The sequence below is a fragment of the Centroberyx gerrardi genome, chromosome 20 (genome assembly GCF_048128805.1).
Source record: "Centroberyx gerrardi isolate f3 chromosome 20, fCenGer3.hap1.cur.20231027, whole genome shotgun sequence".
Lineage (NCBI taxonomy): Eukaryota > Metazoa > Chordata > Actinopteri > Beryciformes > Berycidae > Centroberyx > Centroberyx gerrardi.
Window position 1 is genome coordinate 24,665,425 of NC_136016.1, and position 25,438 is coordinate 24,690,862.

Sequence of the window (25,438 nt, forward strand, 5' to 3'; positions counted from 1 at the left end):
CTCTTCTTGCCCACAGCATTTCATACGTTAGCAAGAAATGGCAAAGCCAATCAGCGATTTTTTGGGGGGGTTAGGGAGGCGGTGTCACGCCAATTTTTATCCGGGTGACGCAATAACATTCTAAAACAGCTGTTATACTAAAGTTTCGTTACAGCGTCCGTTGCTATGCCGACACGGGACACCGATGCACTACACCAATGCAGCGGGACTCGTAGTAGAGAACGCGATCTGTTAACATTGACTAGACACTGACGGACAAAACAACGTTTATTGTCAATCAAAATAATTGCTAGGGACATTTCAGAGTCGCTTGATATTGGTAGGGACACGTCCCTACCGTCCCTACCCAATTCTACGCCCTTGCTCAGCAGTGTTAGTGCCTTGCTCCAAACACAACCACCTCACCTCCTCTTTCTCCTTTCTACTCTGGATTTGAAGCCCTTCAGCACGTCCCAGAGGGATTTCATCAGATTTCAACTTCATTTCAGCACGTTCCAAACCGATTCCATCAGATTTCAGCACAGATCATAATATAATTATACCATAAAAATATTTTTCTCTGGTGAGTTAAATCTTTTGGGAACTCCATAACTGTAAGCCTTCCTTCTCTCTGCTGACAGTCCCACGGCTGTTTATTATGGGATTTGAACCCTCAACCTCAGCAGTGTTAGTGCCTTGCTCCAAACACAACCACCTCACCTCCTCTTTCTCCTTTCTACTCTGGATTTTATATATTTTTTGGTTTTTATACCATGGAAAGCACTTTGTAACTTGGTTTTGAGAAGTGCTACAGAAATAAAGTTTATTATTATTATAAATAGTGTTTGTATGAAGGGATTCTATATTTAATCTTCAATAAAAGGCTGCATGCATTTAATTTTTAGTGCAGTATAAATATATTTTATTTTCAGTGCAGTCATTAAAAACCGTCTGGTTAATGTACATCACAGCTAAAACAGTCAATTCAACAGTTTACAGTAGACAAGCTTCATGTTACAGACATTATGGAAACAATACAGTGTTTTCAAACAGTTTCACCCTGTATATGAATTAATTCATGAATTAATTTATGTATATTTTCCTGTCTAAGCGACTCGTCCCTTCAGTGATTATAAGACGCCAAGAACAAAAACATACTGTATTCATTTATGACTTCCTCCTCCATTATTTTACATTCATAACGGGTAAAAGAAAAAGAAAGAATAGAAAAGAAAGATCAATCAACATGCAGGACTTAGACTCCTGTAACAGGTGTAAGTCTATTAATTCTGACTTTCTGTTGCTCTTTTATGGCTGAAACCCAAACTGATGCGAACTGAACTCGTTAGTCGTCATTATATCTCCTGCAGCTGTTCAGATCAGGTGATAAACAGGTTACAGTGCAGACTGTGAATGTGGAAAGCGTTATTACTCAGGATTCAACCAGTGACAGTTTTACAGAAACAACAAGGAAGAAGACTTGAGAGAAAATGACAGGCGAGGGGGGAAAGTCAGTGTGTGTTTACATGCACATCAATATTTAGACTATTGGGGATAAATTAGTTTTCTGCTGAGGAAGCATCACATCCTGTCAACAAAAACCTGGAGAAGCTCATGTTCCTGTTAGTTTAAAGCTTTTCTTCATGTTTCTGTCAGTGAATGGTCTGTTTTGTGTCTGTTAGAGCAGTGATTCTCAACCTTTTTCATATCAAGGACCCTAATTTAGTCCACATTAGAGCCACAGACCCCCATCTGATGAGATTTTGTCTCTCAGACCCAAATCTGAGAATATTTTTTATTGTCAGATATGACAATAATATGATATGATATGAAGATTTTGTCCAGAACTCCATGACTGTCTGTACTGCAGGTAGAGAGATAACAGAGAAACTGATCAGAACAGTCATTCTTCTACATTCTCTAACCGTGTTAACTTCTTGTAAATGAAATAATGCTGAAGTTTAATAATTCATCAGTTTGCTGGGGACCCCCTGGAACCCCCTCAAGGACCCCTGGTGGTCCCCGGACCCCATGTTGAGAACCGCTGTGTTAGAGGGAAGTTAGACTCTTTGTTTGTTCTGGTGGACAGATCTCTCTCTCGGTCCGAGGATCAGCTGATCAGATTTTGCTGCTGATTTCCACTGTTAGACGATTTCCGTTTTTTAGCCTTAACCATCATGCTGCGTTCAGGTGTTGCTGGGAAAGTCCGACATCCGGGACTTCCAAGGCGGCTGCTAAACAGCGTTGCTTTCACGTGCGATTTAGTCGGAAAATCAAACCAGGAAATCAAACGCTAAACAAACAGAAACCGTTCTGGAGGCTGCAGCTTTGTTTAGACTCTGCTGACAGACTTCTGGTTTAACGTGACTTTGCATGTTAGCAGATGTCGTTAGGATTATCATGATGTTAGTTTTGCCGCAGTCCCACCTCTTCTTCTGCTGTTCCTCCGTCAGCGTCCCGACCGCAGTGTCACAGGGGGGGCGATGAGGCCTCCAGGTAAACACGTTACGTTTTAGTCTTTTTTTATGTTTTCTGGATCTTTCCGGTTCATGACCTCACTGCGGGACGGGGGTCTGGGCGGTGCGCGGCGGCTCCGAGGCTCCGCCCGTCAAGCCGGGCGCGGCTCCCTGACCGAGCGCGCTCAGTAAGGCCGTCTCCAGCTTCTGCTCCAGAGCGTCCAGCCGGCGGTCGATGTGCTCCTTCAGCCTCTGCTCCATCTGCTCCAGACGACGCTCCATGGCTGAGTCCAACTCCCTGCGGGGGGGGGGGGGGGGGGGGGGGGGGGGGGGGGGGGGAGGAGGAGGAGGAAGAGGAGGAGGAGGAGGGAGGAGAAGGACAGAAGGTATTACACGCCATTTGACTAGAGCTTTTATCCAGAGCGCCTCACAGCACCACGACAACATGAGAAATCCACCATTTAAAAACAGACTCCTCCTCTAACAACACGACTTGTGTTAAAGTCCATTATGGGGAAGAATTAAAGTTTATATTCATTTTAACACCTTTAAAAACAGTTCTGTTTTTGAGGATAGAATCATCTGTGAATTTGAAATATTGACTGATGAAATTTAGGACGCAGAACTGTTCTGCTGTGTATCTCAGGTTAGCAGTTCAGAGTATTATGGGATATGAGTTACATCCTACAGTAGATATGAAGAAAATATGAAAAAAAATTAGACATGAGCAGCAAATCAGAACTGAGCCTGAAATGTGAATGTAGCCAGAGAAAGAAAGAACGAAAGAAAGAAAGAGAAAAAAGAAAGGAAGGAAGCAACAAACAAAAGAAGGAAGAATGAAAAAGAGAGGAAGGAATAAATGAAGAAAGAAAGAGAGGGAAAGAGGGAAGGAAGAAAAAGAAAGAAAGGAAGAAAGAGGGAAAGAATGGAAGAAAGAAGGGAATAAAGGAAGGAAGAAAGAAAGAAAGAGTGAATGAGCTGACTCATGAACAGCAGAGCCACATCACAGACAAACACCAAATATAAACACAGACTCAGCAGGACATTAACCTCCACACACACACACACACACACACACGCACACACACACTCCTGTTTTAAACTCTCAGCTGGTTTAGGGTTTTTTCCACCTGAAGGGAAACTTTCATCTTAAATGTTTCCTCCTCTTCTTCTTCTCTTTTCCCTAACTGTGAATCACTTCCAGTCGTTTCTTTGCTCTGAGGTTTCCAAACAGATTCCAACGGCCTTAGTTTTTACCCAGAAGGCTTGTTGTGCGATCTTGGAGAATCTTCAAACCGCCAAACCGCCGCTCAGATCCAGAGGAAATCCAGACTGCAGCATCAACATCCATCCGATCCCCACAGCAACCTTCTCTTCATCCAGCGTGACATTAAACCGAAAATCCCCCCTTTTTCTTCTTCTTCTTCATGGATAACCGGCCAATCGTAGATGAGGTGACGTCACCTCCAGATGTTTCCAGCAGCTCCAGTGGAGTTTGATATGAGAAAATGTTTCAGGATGTAAAACCTCAGCGGTAAACGTCAGGTTTTGGTGTCAGTCCCTCAGAATCAAAGAGCGAGGGCTTCTTTCTAGAGCCGCCATTTTGCACCGAGAGACGTTCAACAATCATACAGGGAGAAATCCATCGTAGAAGAGGAGAGAGACCAGTTTCTCCACCACAGGAGCAGGAGAGAGACCAGAATGCACTGCAGGAGCAGGAGAGAGACCAGAATGCACTGCAGGAGCAGGAGAGAGACCAGTTTCTCCACCACAGGAGCAGGAGAGAGACCAGTTTCTCCACCACAGGAGCAGGAGAGAGACCAGAATGCACTGCAGGAGCAGGAGAGAGACCAGAATGCACTGCAGCAGAGAGACAGGCTGGGGATTGAGTGAAGGGCGGTTCTCACTTTTTCTCAATTGTAAAAACTTTCGCTCTACTATCACCATCTCTCTCTCTCTCTCCACCTACATATAAAACCCACAGCTGAAAGCAGCAAGTTCCCGCCCCTTCTCTGGAGGTTGTTGAAAGGCATTCTGGGAAACGTAGTAAATCACTAACTGCAGTAGAAGCATACGAGGCAGGTTGAGGGAAAGTGGGTTCAACATTCAGCATCTTTCATATATGGAAAAAATAAGTGTTTTGTCTCCTTAAGTCACCTACTATCCTTCAGAGGTGTGAGCAAGTCAACTCTGCTCGAGTCCCAAGTCAGTCTCAACTCTTGAGCTGCAAGTCTCAAGTCAAGTCCATGTCATTAATGTCAAGTCTCAAGTCTAAATGTAGAACAGCAAGTCAAGTCAGAACAAATCAAGAGTCCAGTATCAATTTAATATCTTAAAGAAAACTAAATATCTAGGACTTTTCAATGCAATATGGTTTTAATAGGATAAAAACTTGGTAAGAGCATCATGAGTTTGATTTCTATAATCAGTTTCAACTTCAATAAATTCAATCATTCCATACAAATTCAGAAAACAGAATTTAAATTCAGTCGTCTGCCGGAACAAATCTCATCACTTTCAATCTAAGTCATTTACACAAACACAAGATCTCAAGTCAAGACTTTAGAAACCTTTTCAAGTCATCAAAGTACAAGTCAGAGTCAAGTCCCAAGTCACCAGAACCCAAGTCAAGTCAAGTCTCAAGTCTTCTCTTCATGCAGCAAGACAAGATTCAAGCAACTAAAACTGACTCAACTCCAGGTCATGTGACTCGAGTCCAGGTCATGTGACTCGGGTCCCCACCTCTGCTATCCTTTAAAAACTACCATTTGTTAGAAGTCTGTGCTGTCAATCCTTCTGTAAGAACAGACATTACTTTTTTCCCAGAAGGTCGATTTCTCAGTTTGGAATTAAACTCTTCAGATATTTTAATTTGTGAAACCAGACTGATGTTGCTGTGATGAAGACGTACCGGTCTGCTGCGGTCCTGAGCGTCCCGTCCGGATCTGGATCCAGACTCTGCTGTTCTCAACTCAGCTTTGTTTGGACAAAGAGCCTCACTGACGAAGCGGCAGTCCGTCCGACCGACACACGAACACACTTTCCATACGAAGAGCGGAACAAATGTTTGCTGTGAATCCGTCTAGATAATAATCGTCTTTATATCAGCGTTGGGAGAGCCGGTTTCATTTATTATATCAGTTCTGGTGAAGTATGGCACCAGTTCTTTAAAGCTTCACACACACACACAGAGACGCTGATAAATCAACTCTATTGTCTCTCCATGCTCCTCGCTCTTTAAACCGTCATTGGATAAAACCAGAGCCTCATATCTAAATGAGTTGCGACATTAAAATGCTATTTAATTTTTTCTGTTTCCAGTGATCCAGTTGGAACTTCCTGTTGCTGATGAACATTTGATAAGTAATGAAATTTCATATCCATTATTTGAAAACTGTGACTGACGACATGAAAGTAAAACTCACCATCAAATATTACTGAATATATTGGCAGTCTTGGGTGCTTTTTACTTCCTAAACTGACAAATAATTCCTGGAAAAACGAGTCGCCTCTAAAACTTTACTGTCACATCCATCATGGCTTTTTATTCAGGCCGTCTCTGTTAGCCGGGACAGTTCAGTTCAAGCAAGTTTAGATTTTACAAACGATGAAAAAAAGAGTAAACTTAAAAAAATCTAATTAAATTCATTAGATATAGATCTACACTACCAGTCTCCTGACTGAATGTTCTGTTTCTTATTCTCTTAAAGCATTTTGATCTAAAGGCTTCTGCTTAAATGCTTGAAATGAGTTTCTTAGTCAAATATAAATAGTGAAGTTGATCCTATGTATGAATTTCTTTCCAAAGCCTTTGTCTTTCCATCAAGGCAAAGAATCTAAAATATAAGATAGTTTGGATTTGTTTAACACTTTTTTGGTCGCTGCATAATTCCATTTGTGTTATTTCACAGTTTTGAGTCTTTACTGTTATTCTAAAATGTGGAAAATAGTAAAAATAAAGAAAAATGTGATGTGTCCAAATCCTTTTGATGGGCAGTGTATATATAGATATATTACGATCATTTGCATTGCAAAATGATTGGGGGAAATGTAAACTAGATGTAGACCGCAGTAAATGGATTATAACTCTAAATGACACTAGTATTCTGACAGTGTTTCATAAAGAAACCCTACAGCTGCAGCTCAGTGAATACTGCAGCAGGAAGCGGTGGGAGCTGTTCGGGCGTCCGCTGACTCGACTGTTTGAGACAGACGGCTCCGGTCCGACCACAGACAGACTCTCCTATTGTCCCGTCCAGTAAAGACGTCTCTGTTGTGTCCACTCTGCTCCGCACCATGTGACTGCAGAACAACCAGCACAACGCTCTCTGTTGTTTTTACTCGCAGTCTGAGCTCCATTTCCATGAAATTCAGAAGAGTCGAGTCAGAAGATTCAGTTGGAGATCTGTCTCTGTAACATGAAGATCCACAGACAGTTTGACCCGAGTCAGACTGTGACCAAGTCAACTTTGCTCGAGTCCCAAGTCAGTCTCAAGTCAAGTCCTAAATCTAAATGTAGATTACCAAGTCAAATCAGAACAAATCACAAGTCCATTATCAATTACTATCTTAGAGAAGACTTTTCAATGCAATATGGTTTTAATAGGATAAAAACTTGGTAAGAGCATCATGAGTTTGATTTCTATAATCAGTTTCAACTTCAATAAATTCAATCATTCCATACAAATTCAGAAAACAGAATTTAAATTCAGTCGTCCGCCGGAACAAATCTCATCACTTTCAATCTAAGTCATTTACACAAACACAAGATCTCAAGTCAAGACTTTAGAAACCTTTTCAAGTCATCAAAGTACAAGTCAGAGTCAAGTCCCAAGTCACCAGAACCCAAGTCAAGTCAAGTCTCAAGTCTTCTCTTCATGCATCAAGTCAAGTCTCAAGCAATTAAAACTGTGACGTGAATCCAGGTCATGTGACTCGAGTCCAGGTCATGTGACTCGAAATTTATATCTGAACTGTTTTGTTTACTGTTGAACTGTAGCGGCTCAGAAACCCAGATCACCTGTCCACACACACACATTTAATTTAATTTAATTTAATTTAATCAAAAAAAAATGTTGATCTATCATCTACCTTGATGCTTTGGTTATGTTGTGCTCAACTTCATAGCAGTTAAGTACGCTGAATTGAATCGAATGTGACTGTGGCAAGCCGGTCATTATCAGAACAATCCCAGCAGGGTGAATCAGACCCGACTCTGTCCGTCCTGCTGCTGATTCCTCAGATCACCAAAAAACGACTCAGTTCCTACACTGCCACACATTCACTAATCAGGAAATCACAGATCTATTTCTCTCTGCCGCAGCACAGAGCGCTGTGGGGTGAAAGGCGGTTCCTGGCGGAGTGATCCGGTTCTGGACGGTCGGGTCAGATCGTAAACAGTAGAGTTCGGTAGAAGACGATCCGCCGAGTGGAAATGGTCGGTGCCACCGCTTTCGGAGAGAAATACTAAAATTCAAGGAGGTCCAGTCACTAAAATTTCTTCCCATCAAAGGTCTGAAGTATCATGATGTCTAACTTGTGCTATGATTCGGAGGCCTATATGTAGCTGTTGTATGACTTTCTATCACATAAAATAAACAATGTACATTTTATTTCATAGTGGCGCTTCACATTGCCTCTTTTTCGGTCGGTCAGTCAGTCAGTCAGTCAGTCAGTCAGACAGTCAGACAGTCAGACAGTCAGTCAGTCAGTCAGACAGTCAGACAGTCAGACAGTCAGTCAGTCAGTCAGACAGTCAGTCAGTCAGTCAGACAGTCAGACAGTCAGACAGTCAGTCAGACAGTCAGTCAGTCAGTCAGACAGTCAGACAGTCAGTCAGACAGTCAGACAGTCGGTCAGACGGTCAGACAGTCAGTCAGACAGTCGGTCAGACGGTCAGACAGTCAGTCAGTCAGTCAGACAGTCAGACAGTCAGTCAGTCAGTCAGACAGTCAGACAGTCAGTCAGACAGTCAGACAGTCAGACAGTCAGTCAGACAGTCAGTCAGGTAAAGCTTAGTGAGATGATGCGCTTCATCAAATTGCTTCTAGAGGGCGTTTTCGTAACAGGGATTTGCAGACAGGAACTCGTCTTCGCTGCCCTACAGACTTTAACGTTACCTTGTGGTATTTAAGTAACGTTAGTGGAATCAGGTAATTTAACCGTGTTGCAGTGCTTCAGTGCAGAGAGTTGAACATGAGCCGTGGGTCTGTACAGGATCTGTGCTTGTCCTTACGGCCACGGGTTCAGAACATATGAGGCAGTCTGGTTCAGAACTCGTTGTGGGGAGAATGAAGGCATGTTGGTCTGTCCATTCATCTTGAAAGCTCAATTTTCTGCGTCTACTTTTCTCATTTTGGAGTAAGACATGCCGTCATCTCTCTCTTCGTCTCTCTCTCGCTCTCTGTGCGTTTCCCGTTTCACCTTGATTGGCTGAGTTCAGTGAAGTAGACGCATGTGATTGGTCTGTGACCTCCTAGCTCCACTGAAAAAAACGCTCCGTCAATCTTATTAATTCTCATTAATTGATCAGAAATGGATCGCGGTCCGCACAGAACCGTCACTGGGTCCGGATCTGGCTCAGAGTCCGGTTAGTGATGCCTGATATAGAGGAACTAAACTATGAAGTGATCCTCTAACAGAAAGCGGGCAGACTCTCTGAGCTCCACTCACCACGCTCCGTTGCTCCGGCTCCTCTCCTCGGCGTCGTCGAGCCTCAGCTGCGTCACCTGACCGCAGACGCTCTGGAGCATGGGCAGAAGCTCGGGGGCGGGGCTTAACGCCTGACCACGCCCCTGTCCGTTCAGGAAGTGTGACATCATCTGTGCCAGCTGGGCGTGGCTCACCGGACCTGAGCGCTCACTGTTCACTAGGGGTGGAAAGAGATATTTAAAGGTGCAGGTTTTTACTGTCACATAACAAACAGACCATCTTACTGTATATCTGCAGGGTTGATAGAGTTGTTGATCAGTATGACTCATTGATTACTTGGCAAGCTGCTGAGATTTCTGGCTTTAAAACTCACTTTCTGGTCCATAATCCATACAAGATAAATTTGTTGCCAGTTGTAAAAAAGCCTTAAAAAACTAAAACAGTATAATCTTCTATTCTATAACATCACACAGAAACAGAGTTCCAACATATTTTCCATTTCAACACTCACGTTCTTGCCAATAATCAATATTAATATCATAATTTGTGAGCTTTCAGTGGGTCTGCAGCTACATTTTCTTTCTGATGTTTTGTCCAATTCCAAAACCTAACCTGAAAACCTGGACAGCGAAGTTTATTTTCCAAAACTTTTCCGGACCTGAGGGAACAGAAGATCCTCACCTGTCTTCTCGGTATCTAAACCAGTCAGTTTCGGTCCGGGGGGCGAAGAGTCGGCGCCGGACTCGTCGGACCGCAGCGCTCCGTCCTGTGCCGGCCGGGCGGCGGCCGGAGGCTGGAGGAGAGAAGACGCTCCGTCACAAACCTGATCTGAAGTCAGCTGTTACCCGACTTTCACTGGCATCAAGTCTGGAGCGGGTGGAGTTACTACAGCTAAGAGTTTTCTGTTTGGGAGGTGATTTGTTTGCATACTGTTCAATAGTTCATCAACAATCAATTCACTTGCAAAGTTGCGCTGTTGATGTGTAAGTAAGTAAGGAACACTTTATTTATATAGCAAGTTAAAAACAAACAGATAAAAGAAAGAGGGCAAAAGAGCACAGGACATAAAGTGCAGACAAGTAGTGCAGCAGTCCATAGGAACATGAATATAAAATAATAAAACAGCAAATTTAAAATAAAACATAGAGGGAGGCGGTTCCAGAGGGTTGGAGCTAAAACTGAAAAGGCAAAAACTTCCCAACTCCAATTTTGGTGACTTTCATGTTTTAGCTTCAGCAGAAGGATCACATGGTTCCTCTGTGGGATGAGATCTACAGGAAACACTTCAAAACTGACTGCAAAACCTCAAACCTGCATGTTGGTCAAGCTGAAAACAAAGCTCTATTTTCTCTCTTTAGTTCCTGAAAAGTTGACCTTTATATATGAATAATAAACTTTATTTCTGTAGCGCCTTCCATACAGAAGTGCAGCCCAAAGTGCTTCACATAATAATAAATAAAAAAAGGAAATTAAATAAACCGTAAATACTTAAAGCTGCAGTAAGCGATTTTCTGTCCACTAGAGGGCGACAGAAACCGCAAAAACATTTGTAAATAAAGCTCAGCAAAGCCACTGCACTACGGAGGCCTACAAAGGACAAACCTAGTGAAGGACCGTGCATAAATGCTAACAGCTAAGCTAACTGTACCTGGTTAATAAGGTTAATAAGACTAAAAGAATGAGGAAATACAGCAGCATGAACATAAAATCCTATGTACACAGAATAACCTTAATTAAAAGCCAGATTAAAAAGAAATGTCTAACTTTTTCTTAAAAATAGCAACAGAGCTGAGAAGAGGTTTCCACCCACAGCGCTGAGTTGTGTTTGTCCTCTAGAGCTTACTGTCGACAGAAAATGAACTGTGAGTTGAACTAAAGTTACTAAAGCATTAAAGCAGCGATACCCGGAGCTGTGCAGGCCGCGGCCCGTTCCTGTCGGCCGCTCTGCTCAGGACGGACGAAGCTCCGCCTCCCATCAGGAGAGGCAGGAAGCCGCTCAGAGCGCCGGCCTGGTTCTGGACAGACAGAGAGACAGACCACAGTCACCTGACACAGTCTATGGAAAGAACCAAACCTCAACTCCAGTAGTTATATACTCACACTGAGCTAGACATCTACACCTCAAAATACAGAGCTGACTGGCTCGGTTCGGTTCGGTCCGGTTCGGTCTGCAGCATCAGGACTGCTGACAAAATGAGCTCCTGCTGATCTTTAACGGAGGGCTTACTTCAGTCTAATGCATTTGTACCTTAACTTTAATACAGCAATGTTTTTTCTCATAACAGCTGCTAGTGTGCTTGTAGTTTTACTCCACTTCAGTCCAGTAAGTCTTTATGACTCCAACCTATAAAAATCAGGGTCTAGTCGGCTAATCGACCAATGGGGCTCAGGACAGTCTGGGCTTGAATTTTTGGGCCCGATTCCAGCTCTAATAAGTCCCATCAACGTCGCTGCAGTTCCCCCTGGGTGTCTACAGGGGTCGATAACTGATTTCCTGCTCCTTTAAAGTCGCCATGAAATCAAGGAAGTAAGGATGCCGTTTCATGGGGTCTTTCCCCTAGCCTGGTAAGACCATCCTGATCACGTGACCTCACATTCTGTTTCGCTCCACGGATCAGTCTGGACTTCCAGCCGCCCACATCGATTTGTTGATTGATTCGTGGGCGGGAGTACTTGCCTTGACAGACAAACTCCTTCAGCCAATCAGCGAATCCAAATTCAAATCCACTCGGAAGAACGGCGAAAACGTCTTTTCCACCGAGAAACTCCGCTAGTGCGTACTCTTGTTCTTGTTTAATTGTTGTTATTGAGTCTATTTCTGCAATAACTGCACTTATGGCTGTGTTTACTCTACTAACGTTAACGTTACCGCTCGTTGCTTCGGGAGACGCCGTTACTGTTTTGCCAGCGGCGGCCTGTATTTCACGTCATCAACTACGACGCAGTCCCTGATTGGCCCGGTTACATTGTAATTTCAGGAAATCGATGCGGGCGGCTGGAAGTCCAGACTGATCCGTGGAGCGAAACAGAATGTGAGGTCACGTGATCAGGATGGTCTTACCAGGCTATCTTCCCCCTACCTGCTGCTGGAACTGCACCATGTCCATGAGGCTCTGGGCTCCGGGGGACAGGCTGCTGCCCATCTCCTCCACCAGGCTCTGCACCCGCTGCAGGTCGATGCCGGGGCCGGGGGCGGGGCCGGGGCAGGGGGGGCGGAGTCCCAGGACGATACGACACACCAAAACACTGCTTCTACCGCCGAGGGACAGCAGCTGGGGGAGGAAGAGGAGGGGAGAGAGAGGTGGATCAAAGGAATAGTTCACTGTTTCTTCCCAGTTCTAAAAAAAAACAATACAAAAGCAATACAAACCAAATGTAATGATGCAACAAATGCATTTTATTAACAGTGGAGTTTAACAGAAAGGAAACCATCTGTGCCAGCCAGTTGTACAGGTCATGAGATATCATTTAATTAGGCTACTGATTGATTTATCATATTTTCCGCTGGACATTTTCGCCGGCAATATTTTTATTTATTAGACAACTGCATGTTTTACCGGCCAGCAGAAAGCCTGTGACCCTGAACTCAGCTCACCTTCACCTCACAGCAGGAGGAGGGAGGATCCAGGATCAGCTGCTTCCTGTAGAACGGCCCTCTGTCTGCACTGTGAGCAGGAAGAAGAGACGACAGAACCATCACAAGTCCATCACAAGTCCATCACAAGTCCTTTCTATCAAACAAAATGTAAACACCAAATACTCCAGACCTGTGAGGCTGAAATGAAAACATTCGGGTTCAAATTCCTCTGCTGCAGAGGTGGAGACTCGAGTCACATGACTTGAAAAGGTTTCTAAAGTCTTGACTTGAGATCTTGTGTTTGTGTAAATGACTTAGATTGAAAGTGATGAGATTTGTTCCAGCGGACGACTGAATTTAAATTCTGTTTTCTGAATTTGTATGGAATGATTGAATTTATTGAAGTTGAAACTGATTATAGAAATCAAACTCATGATGCTCTTACCAAGTTTTTATCCTATTAAAACCATATTGCATTGAAAAGTCCTAGATATTTAGTTTTCTTTAAGATATTAAATTGATACTGGACTCTTGATTTGTTCTGACTTGACTTGGTTTCAGACTTGAGACTTGTGCCTCAAGACTTGAGACTGTCTTGGGACTCGAGCAAAGGTGACTTGGTCACACCTCTGCTCTGCTGTCATGTGAGGAAACAGCAGATCTTAAACCAAAAGAGTCTCAGCTCAGAGTTAAAAAATCACAACCTGGAACTAACTACGCAAGTTTGGATTACCTGGAGAACCGACTTGTTAAAGAGCAAATCAACACGAAAAAAGTACAACACCCCCATCTGCCCCATGTGATTTAGTGTTGTATACCATAAGTAAGTATACAGTTTTTAATAACAATAACAAAAATAATGATATTGAAAAACAAAGCTGCATAATTTTAGACATTTTTAACCTATTTCGTCATTTGAACAAAATAATTCAACATTCTATCGCCTGTAAGTAATATGTTGACCTGGAAACAGAGAAAATATTTAACACCCAGTACATAGCTTGAGTGTGTGTGTGTGTGTGTGTGTGTGTGTGTGTGTGTGAGAGAGTACCTGTCAGTCTGAGCCTCCTCCCTCTCCCCTCGGCCCGTCCCGCAGTAATCTCCTGTCTGGTTGTAAACCTCCATGGTCCGAGCCTCGCTGACCACCAGCAGGCTGCTGATGGCGGCGGGGGGGGCGGGGGGGTCGGAGGGGGCGGGGCTACAGCGGAGCGTCAGGATGCAGGGAGACCCCTCCTCCGTCTGCTCCAACAGCACCGCACTGCGGGAGGAGATTACTGTTAAAGGAACAGTTCACCCAAAAATGACACTTTGGTCATTACTTACTGCGGGGTTCCTACACATTTTCAATTAAAAAATTCCAGACCTTGATTTGTTTTGAAGATTTTGTCTGGTGTTCAATATGATTTACGCAGACAGACATCTTGCCCCTGCTAACTAGGTCATATCACTGTATAGATGAAGATTGTTCTTCACAGCGACAAATATCAGAATATGTGAGATGATTGGCCGGGTTCCTACACGGTTTCCATTTTAAAATTCCATATTTTTCCCAGATCCTATGTTCTTGACTGGATTTGATTTTGGTCGGTATTTGATATAATGCATGCTGGGTAATAAGAGCATCCCTCTATCTGAACATTATTCTTCACATCAACAAAAACTGTGGACTCAAAGTGGGTCTACAACAACATAAAAGCTATAATTATGTGTGTATCGGACCTGAACCACAACATTTTCCATACTTTTCCAGACATTTTGTCAAATTCCCAAACTATTCAAGACCTGGAAATGATCAAATTCATTTTTAATACTTTTCCAGACTTTCCAGACCTGCGTAGGAACCCTGTTACTCATTATTTATTGTTCGTCCACAAAACACACAGCGAGTTAGCAGGCAGCTCCGAGTCGCTCTTCTCCAAATCAACTGGAGTGAACAGGGAGTCGTTCTTTAGCTGAGATAAAAGGTAAAAATGACCATAAAATTTCTCCAAACAGCTTCAGCAGCAGAATCCAAGTGTCCTGAAGCCGAACGATCGCACTGTGAGGCCGAAAGACCGATCTCTACAGCAGGATATAGCGCGAGTCTTCCTCACTAAAACTGTTTTCAAAAGCGTTCACACTTGTGTGCAGTTTCAGAACACTTGGAGTTAGAAGTTAGTTAGAAAACAAGTTAGGAAACAAGTGAGGAGACAAATTAGCAGACAAGTTAGGAAATAAGTTAGGAAAGAAATTACAAAACAAATTAGAAAACAAGTTAGGAAATAAGTTAGGAAATACAAAATTTCTACAGCAGCAGAATCCAGGTGTTCTGAAGCCGAACGATCGCACCGTGAGTCCGACAGACCGATCTCTACAGCAGGATTTAGTGCATTTCTTCACTAAAACTGTTGCCTCTGAAAGCGTTCACACTTGTGTGCAGTTTCACCGGTTGGAGCGGGCTGACGTGGAGCTGCTCGCTGATTCGCTGGCTGTTTTACGGACACTGAAAGTTCCGGTGACACCTAGCAACCACGGGTGAATTCTGAAGCCAACAAGGAAGTGCAGCAGCAGCAGTTCCTCTAACGGTCCGCTAGAGTCCGGCTCCAGAAAGACTCCACAAACCACAACCAACTTCTGATAAAGTCAATACATTTTTTTCCACAAGAGGTTTTGGTCTCAGTAGTTAATTTCACTTCTTCTTATGTGTGTCCTTATAGAGATTTTCAAAATAAGTGTGTCATTAACGGGATGTAACGGTTATAAAACAGGGTTGTTTTCCTAGTGATTGACTGGCTGCTCCGGCTCCAGAACATGTCAACATGGCGGCGATCGTAAACCCGATCGTTTGGCTTCAAAACCCTTCAGAAACTACATCTGTTGTTAGTCTATGGGTGACACAAGGGTGATAAATAATCATAATAAATTATTTCAATATTGATCGATATATAACGATGTCTACTAACAAATGCAAAATCACATGTTAAACCATCAACTCTGAACTGCATGGTAATATGATATAAAGAGTGATTCGTCGTACCGGTCCGACTCGTCTCTCTCCGTCCGACTCAGGTCTTTGTCGTCGCCGTCGGCGATGTGAACAGGAAGCAGAACATCTGCCAGGCGGCGCTCCGCAGCTCCACAAACCCAACCAGGTCCGTTTTCCACAGCAATGTCCACCATGATGACGCTGGGACGAGAGGGGGAACAGGTTAGGAATCAAGTCAGGAGACAAGTTAGGAGACAAGTTAGGAGACAAGTTAGGAGGCAAGTTAGGAGACAAGTTAGGAGACAAGTTAGGAGACAAGTTAGGAGACAAGTTAGGAGACAAGTTAGGAGACAAGTTAGGAGACAAGTTAGGAATTCAGCGGTTCAGTATGAGCATGACAAATTAAATTTTATGAGATTCAAAGACAAAGTCTGATGGCACTGAGCTCCTCTCTGCCTGATACTAAACTGACACCTTTGCTCTTTTTAACACAATAATGTGGATATAAGGGTGGAATGAGTGTAGATAACATAATCCATTTCATATCCGCAGTTATAACTCAAAACTGTTACAGTTTTACTTAAGAAGACAGAAATGATGTTGATTTGACTGTTTAACTTCAGATGGTCAGATCAGTGTAAGCTCCACTCACACCGTGCACACCTTCTGTCTCGGCTCGTCTCGTTTAGCTGAGAGGGAAAGTGAGATTACTCAACTGTACATTTTTACCTCAAAATTGTTGCCGTTCTACTTTATAAGACAGAAATTATGCTAATGTGAGTGTTTACGTTAAACTGAAGCTCCACACACAAACACCATACAAAACTAACATAATACCTCATTTAAACATCATTAAAAAAGGAAATGGGTGCTATTACAGTAGATAAAGCTTCTGAATTGTTTTATATCCGCATTAACACCTCAAAATTGTTACTTTTTCCACTTTTTAAAACAGAAATTATTGTGCTAATGTGGCTGTTTGCGTGCCTTTTTCTGTCTGATCATTATAATAAATCAACATTAAAAACATAAACGTGCATTTCATGACTCACCAATCGTGAAATCGCCAGTCGACGGTTATTTATCGGTATTTTCGTCCTAAAATCGTTCCAGATGCTACTAGCAGGACTGAGACTTCTACAGCCAGTTTGGAGGGAAATAATTTTGCACTATGTCCATTTGTCAAATAAGATAAAAGATTTAAAAAATCCCCGAAACCATTTAAAGTTCCCATTAACATTCAACCAGACAGGAGCTTTTAACTCGCTAGTTCACTCCCTTCCGGTGCGATGTTCAGGTTTCTGACTTGACGGCTCCTCGTGTCTTCAGAAGTCGACAGAAACATCGTGAATTCAATCCATAAATATAAATAATAACCTGGATTTAACCTAATTTCTAACTACATACATCGAACTGCAGCAGACACACGACGGGATGTTGTGAAATGACGTCACATCACAGCGACTCACGAACCAACAGGCCCCAGAACAGTAGGCCGTCCCACATGCCTGAACGAATTTCGTGCGTCAAGCTAGAGAGAGGGAGACTGAGACAGGAAGTACGGCGGATTTGATTTCAAAATAAAATCACTAAAACATTTGTCCGTGTGAAAGTGTACATTTTTTAACCAATTTTAAGATTAAATTGAAGGTGTTCCTGCTTTTTTTTTTTTTTAATATTGCAGAAGAGATACAGGAAGGAAAAAGGGACAACATGCATCAACAGGCAGAGTGGAATCAAACCTGGGATGTTTCTGTTATATGAAGGACAAGCTAACTGACTGAGACAGGACAACATGACACTTAGTCTTGGAAAAAGAATAATTGAACCTGGAGTACAGAACAAAATCGTATCAAAAACACTGGAATGGTTACATTAAACATGAAGTGAAACTGGATATATCTCGTATGACTCTGAATATCTGCTGTATAAATGTATTTTCAGAAAAAAAAACAGCATTTGCATTTTAATTTAATAAAGTTCTTCACTCTCACTTTGATAGAGTGATGGAAAAAATACCAACCAAAATAACATGACAAAACCCGAAACCTCTGGTGTTCAAAACATATCCAATCATAACAGGGAAAAGTGGAGCAACATAACATTAAAAAGAAGCAACACATTTGCCAATAAAGGTTTGACAAAGTTGTGACTTCCTATCCTGTTCGTATAATTATTATTATTATTATTATTATTATTATTATTATTATTATCATTATTATTGTTATTATGGTTCCACCATCAGGATTCTTGTCTTGGCAGTGTATCTTCACTGTGCTGCAGTGTGTGTGTGTGTGTGTGTGTGTGTGTTTGGCAGCCTGTAGGCTTTAATGACTCTTACATCGGCCCATACGGACATTTTGCAATTATTTTTTAAATTTACTTCTGATTCCTGTCAGCATGGCTCTTATTTTGAAGGTTATGACCGGAAATTCCACTTTAGTCTGTGCAGCTTGACACAGGTGGAGGCTGATGTGTAGAGAGCTGATCGTGTAGATAGAGTGTTTTACAGTGTTTTGTAGCCTACAGGTAACGTAGGCTAATGCCGAAAACTAACAAGAAGAGTCTGTCTACTTTTGTCCGCAGCGGATCAGACTCACAAGGTAACAAGCTAACATTCAACTTCGCTTTACCAACAGCCATGTAAACATTAGCTAGTCAGCCTACTAGTAGAAAAACGAGATGACAAACTCCATTACAAAGTCTGAACATAGTGTTGGCTTGCTTATTGGCGAACCTACATACTTGTTAGAACATGACTTAAGACCTTTTTTGGATGCTTAAGAGCCACTCGTCTGTTCGGCATACACCCAATACACCAAGCGCCACTCATTTCAATAAAACTTTAACTTTTAGAATTATTTTGCCTGTTGTTCCCGCCATCTTCTTCCACCAAAACACACTGTGGGTGGCGGTAGCGAACGTGTGAACCAATTCGTAACGTTTTTATTTGATTGAAAGAAAATCCCTCTTGGTGTATTATCTATATGCCGAATCTACCAAAACACAGTAAGAACTCGTAAAAAAATGCCTCAAGTTGTGTTCAGTCAGTTACGTTTGCCGACAAGCAAGACAACATTAAACTGCAATGTTTTCAATGGAGTTTAGCATAACTGTCTACGCAAGAATGAACTACAGCATCGGGGCCAGGGGGCTTTCTCACGAAGCAACGTTAGTGGGTTTATGTTAACGCTAACTATGTTTTTTCTCTCACAACTTTGACTCACTTTATAGGTGTGTCCATGCGCGTGCGAGCTGACATACCGGCAGCGTATATTAACATCTTCTAATTCTTCTTCTTCTTGGATTTTATTGGTGGATTGTAGCCTAACCATTTTGGAGCTCCTACATGGACGTTCATGCTTCCCGCGCTTTCGTAACGAGCGCGCGGCTGAAAAGCTCTAGTGCTAAGGTGGAAATTGAACTATCAAAACCCGCCGAAGGAAGGGAGACTCGACTTCAGTCACCTGCAGCAACATGGCTGCTGTATTAAACGATCTGCAACTGTTGGATCTGGAGGAGGAACGGCTTTGTTTACAACTGTTAAGAAGAAGAAGAAAAAGAAAAAGGTGTAACAGGCAACAGTTGGTGCGTCCTTTGACAACGACAAAGACACGGCGGGAACAACAAAGAAGGCCTGGCGTTGTCGAGGCGACGCATTTTCAGTACTTTAAAATGTCTGCGAGTAGTTTCTGTGATTTGATGGATCGAATCTCCCCGTACATGCGCTGGATGCGACAAAGCACTGTGATGGATTTGTCAGGCAAGCTGGATGTGACTTTGCGGGTTCTTGCGTCAGGACATTCGCTGGGAAGCTTCGCTAAGAGTTTTAAACTGTCTACGCCAACGGTAGCCAGGTTCGTGTCCCAAATCTGCAGAGCGATCTGGCTGGCTCTGAAAGACCAGTTTGTGTGTTTCCCAGACGGGCCGCAGAGGTGGAAGGACGTCGCCGGAGACTTCTGGAGGACGTGGAACTTCCCGAACTGCCTCGGCTGCATCGCCGGGAAACACATAGAAGTGAGACAGCATGGAAGATTCAGCGAAGACTGCCGCGATTATAATGGGACGTTTTCCATGGTTGTTATGGCGGCCTGTGACGCGAACTACAGATTTACCATGGTGGATGTCGGAGCGTTCGGCCAGCAGAGCGTTGAAGGCGTGTTCCGGGAGAGCAAATTTGGAGCAAACCTCCTCGAAGGGAAACTGGATCTGCCGCCGCCTGACGCGCTGCCCGGCACCGCGACCAGCAGCCCGTTTGTGTTCGTGGGAAACGCTGCTTTCCCGATGTGTGTGAACCTCATCAGCCCCTATCCAGGTGTGGTAGAACTGATTAGCAATTTGCATAATGTAACTTGAAGCTCACTTTTTGTGCTGTTTATCTTCCAACCTTCAAAGTAATGCTGTTCTTTCAGCCTGAACTAATTAAAGACTCCATGAAATAAAAAAAATATATATATATATTTTTACTTGCTGGACTTGATGTTCACCTGCTCACCAATACAGGCCAAAAAAATGACAAAAAATGTTGATTTCATCCAATGAAATTTTGATAACCGATGGAACATGCCACTTCCTGGAGTCTTTAAAGAATGTACAAAAAATCTAAGGCACATACCAGGTAACTGCAGCATCCTGAGTTCAGATACGGCCCAGGACTTTCTTCGAATGTCACCACCCTCTTTCATAAATCTCTCCTGTCTGTCTCCACTGTGAACTATCAAATAAAGTCTAAAATACCCCAAAAAAGATAATAAATAAGAAAAAAGAATGTACACCAATGTTGTCAAGTTGATGTTAATGATCCTGTTCTGTTTATCACTTTTTTCCTTCAGGGTCCGATCTCACACAGGATGAGCAGGTCTATAACTACCGACATTCCCGTGCACGGAACGCCGCTGAAAACGCTTTCGGCATTTTGTCTGCCAGGTGGAGAATCCTCAGCCAGCGGCTGAGCTGCTCGCCACAGATGGCGGTAGACATCTTGAAGGCGTGCGTCGCCCTCCATAACTTCCTGTCCTACGCTGACGCTGCGTGTACGGCGGAGGCTCGGTATCTGACGCCGGGCTTTGCGGATGACGTCACGGCGTCGGGCTGGGTCCGGCAGGGGAAGTGGCGGCGACTCGTGGCGGGCGACCGCAGCCTGCTGGACCCGGGCCGCCCATCGGGGAGCGGGGCGTCCGCCGCCGCCCGGGCCGTCCGGAACAACTTCAAGGACTTCTTTGTCTCCTGCGGGCCGCGCAGCTTGGCAGGACGATGTCGCTTCAAGAGGAAAGATCAGCTGAAACCAGACTGACTCACTGCTGTTTACAACACATCTGACTGTCTTGTTGTGTGCTGTAACTGTGTTTGCTTTATGCTCACAGTGTGGTCATTCTTATGAGAGATGAGTGAAATGAGTGATGATGTTTTACAAGATTTTTTTGTTTTGTTTTGTCCAATCAGAATTAAAGTCCCAATGAAAATGCATTTTGAGATCATCTTGCTTCCTTAATGTGATGTAATTCCTGTTGGAACAGGATGATGGGGCGGGACAACACAGGGAGGGATGTACACCATCCCTCCCTGGAATAACAGTTAGAGAGAGAAAGGCAGTTTGATTTGATGGGAGGGGCGGGGGGGTGGGACTTGATGATGTGTGTCATGTTTTATTGGTTGGAGTTTTTGTTTACACCTCCTAGTGCAGCATGATGTCACCATTAAAGATGCGCTGTTTTCCAAGAAGGACAAGTTAGATTGAAATTTTGATATAAACATGTATTTTTTGGGGGGCATTTATTGTTAAATAGGTGTATATTACGACATGGAAACTTGACTAACAAAGTCATTTTTCATTTCATTGTGTCTTTATAGCAATTATAGTAAGCATACAAGAAAATTTAAATACTGGACAAAGAAGAGAAACCTAAGCACACCCAAACACATTATTTTTGTCATAAAAGTACTACAGCACAGTTAACAGCTGCTTGAAGGGCATAACAATCATTTGTTATTAAAAATGTCGCAACTATTGTACAGTTTTTCCTCAACAGGAAACTTACAGTGATACATGTGTGAGAAGCTACAGATTTTATTTTATATCAGAGTGTGTTGAACTTGACTGCCGGGTAAAGCCAAGGCTATATTCACCAACTATGACCAAACACCACTGTATGTAAACAACCGCTGTTTACCACTGAAAGCACAAAGTTTGACTCTGGTTTCCTGTCTGCAGTCTGGAGCAGGAAGACGCGGATCCTCCACAGGCTAAACAGGAAGGAGGAACGTCTGATCGTTCAGATGAGCCAGACAGCAAAAAAATGAAGAGACCAAGCAAGGAAACTACAGAGAAAGAAAGAGGCACCGAAGACACGGCAGGAAACTGTCTTCATGTGTCTGCTGGCTGCAGCGGTTGGTAAATCCCAAAATCCTCCAGGCACATTCCCTGTCTCACCAGCCAACTGCAGTTTTTGACTGAAAGGACCTTCAAATGACCACTTACCCGTCAAAGTGGCTGGTAGAATGCACACACTAACAAGCCACAGTTGAAATTTTCCAGCATTTGGCTGCTGGCTGGAATAATTTCCCCCAAAACTGAGGAATAGAACCAGCTCAGCCTAGCTAACCCCGCCCACCTAGCAGGACCAGCCAGCCAGTCACCACCATCAAGCCTAAACCAAAAATGATCCCACTTTGTCAAAGCCAAATTTTCACAGTGAACAAATAGAAACCTTTCCCAGTTAACTAGCTCAAACCTATCCCAGTTCACAAGCTCGTCTGGTCCCATTTAACCAGCAAAACCTATCCCAGTTTACTGATTCAGTCCCATTTAACCAGCAAAACCTATCCCAGTTCACTGATTCAGTCCCACTTAACCAGCAAAACCTATTCCAGTTTACTGATTCAGTCCCACTTAACCAGCAAAACCTATCCCAGTTTACTGATTCAGTCCCACTTAACCAGCAAAACCTATCCCTGTTTACTGATTCAGTCCCACTTAACCAGCAAAACCTATCCCAGTTTACTGATTCAGTCCCACTTAACCAGCAAAACCTATCCCAGTTCACTGATTTAGTCCCAGTTAACCAGCAAAACCTATCCTAGTTCACTGATTCAGTCCCACTTAACCAGCAAAACCTATCCTAGTTCACTGATTCAGTCCCACTTAACCAGCAAAACCTATCCCAGTTTACTGATTCAGTCCCATTTAACCAGCAAAACCTATCCCAGTTCACTGATTCAGTCCCACTTAACCAGCAAAACCTATTCCAGTTTACTGATTCAGTCCCACTTAACCAGCAAAACCTATCCCAGTTTACTGATTCAGTCCCACTTAACCAGCAAAACCTATCCCAGTTTACTGATTCAGTCCCACTTAACCAGCAAAACCTATCCCAGTTTACTGATTCAGTCCCACTTAACCAGCAAAACCTATCCCAGTTCACTGATTTAGTCCCAGTTAACCAGCAAAACCTATCCCAGTTCACTGATTCAGTCCCACTTAACCAGAAAAACCTATCCCAGTTCACTGATTTAGTCCCAGTTAACCAGAAAAACCTATCCCAGTTTACTGATTCAGTCCCAGTTAACAAGCAAAACCTATCCCAGTTTAGTGATTCAGTCCCAGTTAACAAGCAAAACCTATCCCAGTTTACTGATTCAGTCCCAGTTAACAAGCAAAACCTATCCCAGTTCACTGATTCAGTCCCACTTAACCAGCAAAACCTATCCCAGTTCACTGATTTAGTCCCAGTTAACCAGAAAAACCTATCCCAGTTTACTGATTCAGTCCCACTTAACCAGAAAAACCTATCCCAGTTTACTGATTCAGTCCCAGTTAACAAGCAAAACCTATCCCAGTTCACTGATTCAGTCCCACTTAACCAGCAAAACCTATCCCAGTTCACTGATTCAGTCCCAGTTAACAAGCAAAACCTATCCCAGTTCACTGATTCAGTCCCAGTTAACCAGCAAAACCTATCCCAGTTTACTGATTCAGTCCCAGTTAACAAGCAAAACCTATCCCAGTTCACTGATTTAGTCCCACTTCACCAGCAAAACCTATCCCAGTTTACTGATTCAGTCCCATTCAACTCCCATTTAGCTCAAAACTACTCCAGTTGGCTAGTTTGATCTAGTCCCAGTTAACCAGTATGAATCTGTCCCAGTTAATTAGCTCATATTTCCCCAGTTAGCGATCCCACTTCAGTCCCATTTGATCAACATAAGCCTATCCCAGTTTAAAACTATCCCACTAACACCAATCTCAGTCATCCAGCGCAAAACTACTTTCATTAACCAAGTCCAAATTATCCCAGCTTACCAGCTCATTACATCCCAGTTGACCCAGTCCAGCCTCACTTTTTAATTGATAGTGTCATCACTTTGCAAAGACAAGTTCAAACAGTTGCTATAAAAATGAACACAGGCATAGATACAAATTGTGTTCAAAGACAGACGAGCAGATAGAAACAGGGGAGATGACTCTGTAGACTATAAAACTAGGACGACCAAAAGACAAAGAAAAAGAAATAAGCAGAAATAGAAGATGTGGAAGAAATAGATGAGAAGAGAGCATGAGGACTACTGGACTTTAAAATCAACCAATGAACATCTGACTAACCTGCTGAACCTACCCTGTCCTCACATGGAAACGTGAAATCTCGAGTACAGAAAAAAAACAACAACATGCAAACTCCGGCAGCAGAGGAACCATACAGCTGTATTGTCTGCGGGGAAAGGTTCCAGAAAGTTGTGCATTTGAAAAACCACCTGGTAAAACACGAAGGCAGCGATCCCTTTCAGTGCCACGTTTGCTCTGAAAGGTTTGGCTCGAGCCGAGACTTGAGGCTTCATACAAGCGTTCACGCTGGAGAAAAGACATTCAGTCGCAGCGTCGGCAACACAGGAGAACCGGTGAAAACAGAATCGGAGGAGGACAGTTATGGAGTCGCTAAAACAGAATCGGAAGTGGAAGATTTCGGCGTGGTTAAAACCGAATATAACGGACCAGTGGAAATGATAATTGTTAACAGAGAACAGATAAAACAGGAGGGAGAGCACTATGGGCTATCAAAACCAGTCAGTGAGCGTGTGAGTGTCCTCTCCTGCCTCCATACACAGCAAACAGTCTGTAAAGTGGAGGTTCAACAGAGGAGTCCCAGTCTGGAGCCGGAGGACCCAGAGAACTTGCAGATTAAAGAAGAACCAGAGGAACTTTTGACAAGTCAGGAGGAAAAGCAGCTTCAAGGTCTGGAGGACGCTGGTATCACTGACTCCAGTTTGACAGTAATCTGTATCAAAAGAGACTCAGATCAAGATCGAACCCAATCCTCACATCTTCCACACATCCAAACCAACACTCAGATCGCAGAGGAATCTAGTCCCGCCCAAAGAAATGTCACTAACTCAACAGCAACGTTGAAGTGGATGGCTGTAAAGCATCAAACTTGTACAAACGAAACGGCAGAGGCCATCAAGATGCATCCGTACAAATGCGGCGTCTGCGGTAAAGGATTCCGCGTCAGGCGAGTTAGAGATCTGGAACAACACGCCAGGAGCCACGTGGAAAAGAAACCCTTCCACTGCGTCGTCTGCAACAGAAAATTCAGCTCAATCTCCAAAGTGACCGCTCACATCAAAGAACACCTGGGAGAGAAACTTTACGGCTGCGACGTCTGCGGTGCCAGGTTCACCCAGAACAGCAGCCTGAAGCAGCACGTCAAGATTCACACCAGAGCGAATCCGTTCACCTGCAGCGTCTGCGGAAGCGGATTCCCTACCGACACGAGCCTCGAGCTTCACATGAGGACGCACTCGAGCGACAGGCCGTAC

At 43.5% G+C, this 25,438-nt stretch overlaps 1 protein-coding gene across 1 annotated transcript; it reads right to left on the minus strand.

Moving 5' to 3' along the window:
* Nucleotides 1-913: 913 nt before the first annotated feature.
* Nucleotides 914-22,163, minus strand: c20h10orf88 (chromosome 20 C10orf88 homolog). Its single transcript, XM_078290774.1, has 9 exons — nucleotides 22,107-22,163; nucleotides 15,680-15,829; nucleotides 13,715-13,921; nucleotides 12,682-12,751; nucleotides 12,167-12,358; nucleotides 10,991-11,101; nucleotides 9,768-9,879; nucleotides 9,108-9,303; nucleotides 914-2,733 (listed from the first exon to the last, which is right to left on the minus strand). The coding sequence occupies exons 2-9, from the start codon at nucleotides 15,820-15,822 to the stop codon at nucleotides 2,535-2,537; spliced, it is 1,230 nt and encodes a 409-aa protein (XP_078146900.1). The 5' UTR covers nucleotides 15,823-15,829; nucleotides 22,107-22,163; the 3' UTR covers nucleotides 914-2,534.
* Between the last annotated feature and the right edge of the window lie 3,275 nt (nucleotides 22,164-25,438).

Coding starts and splice junctions, on each gene's coding strand:
- c20h10orf88 (XM_078290774.1), bottom strand. CDS start 15,822: ATGGTGGACATTGCTGTGGAAAACGGACCTGGTTGGGTTTGTGGAGCT. Junction 13,922..15,679: donor GAGAGAGACGAGTCGGACCG/GTACGACGAATC, acceptor CTCCTCCCGCAG/TGCGGTGCTGTTGGAGCAGA. Junction 2,734..9,107: donor AGCCGGAGCAACGGAGCGTG/GTGAGTGGAGCT, acceptor CCCCCCCCGCAG/GGAGTTGGACTCAGCCATGG.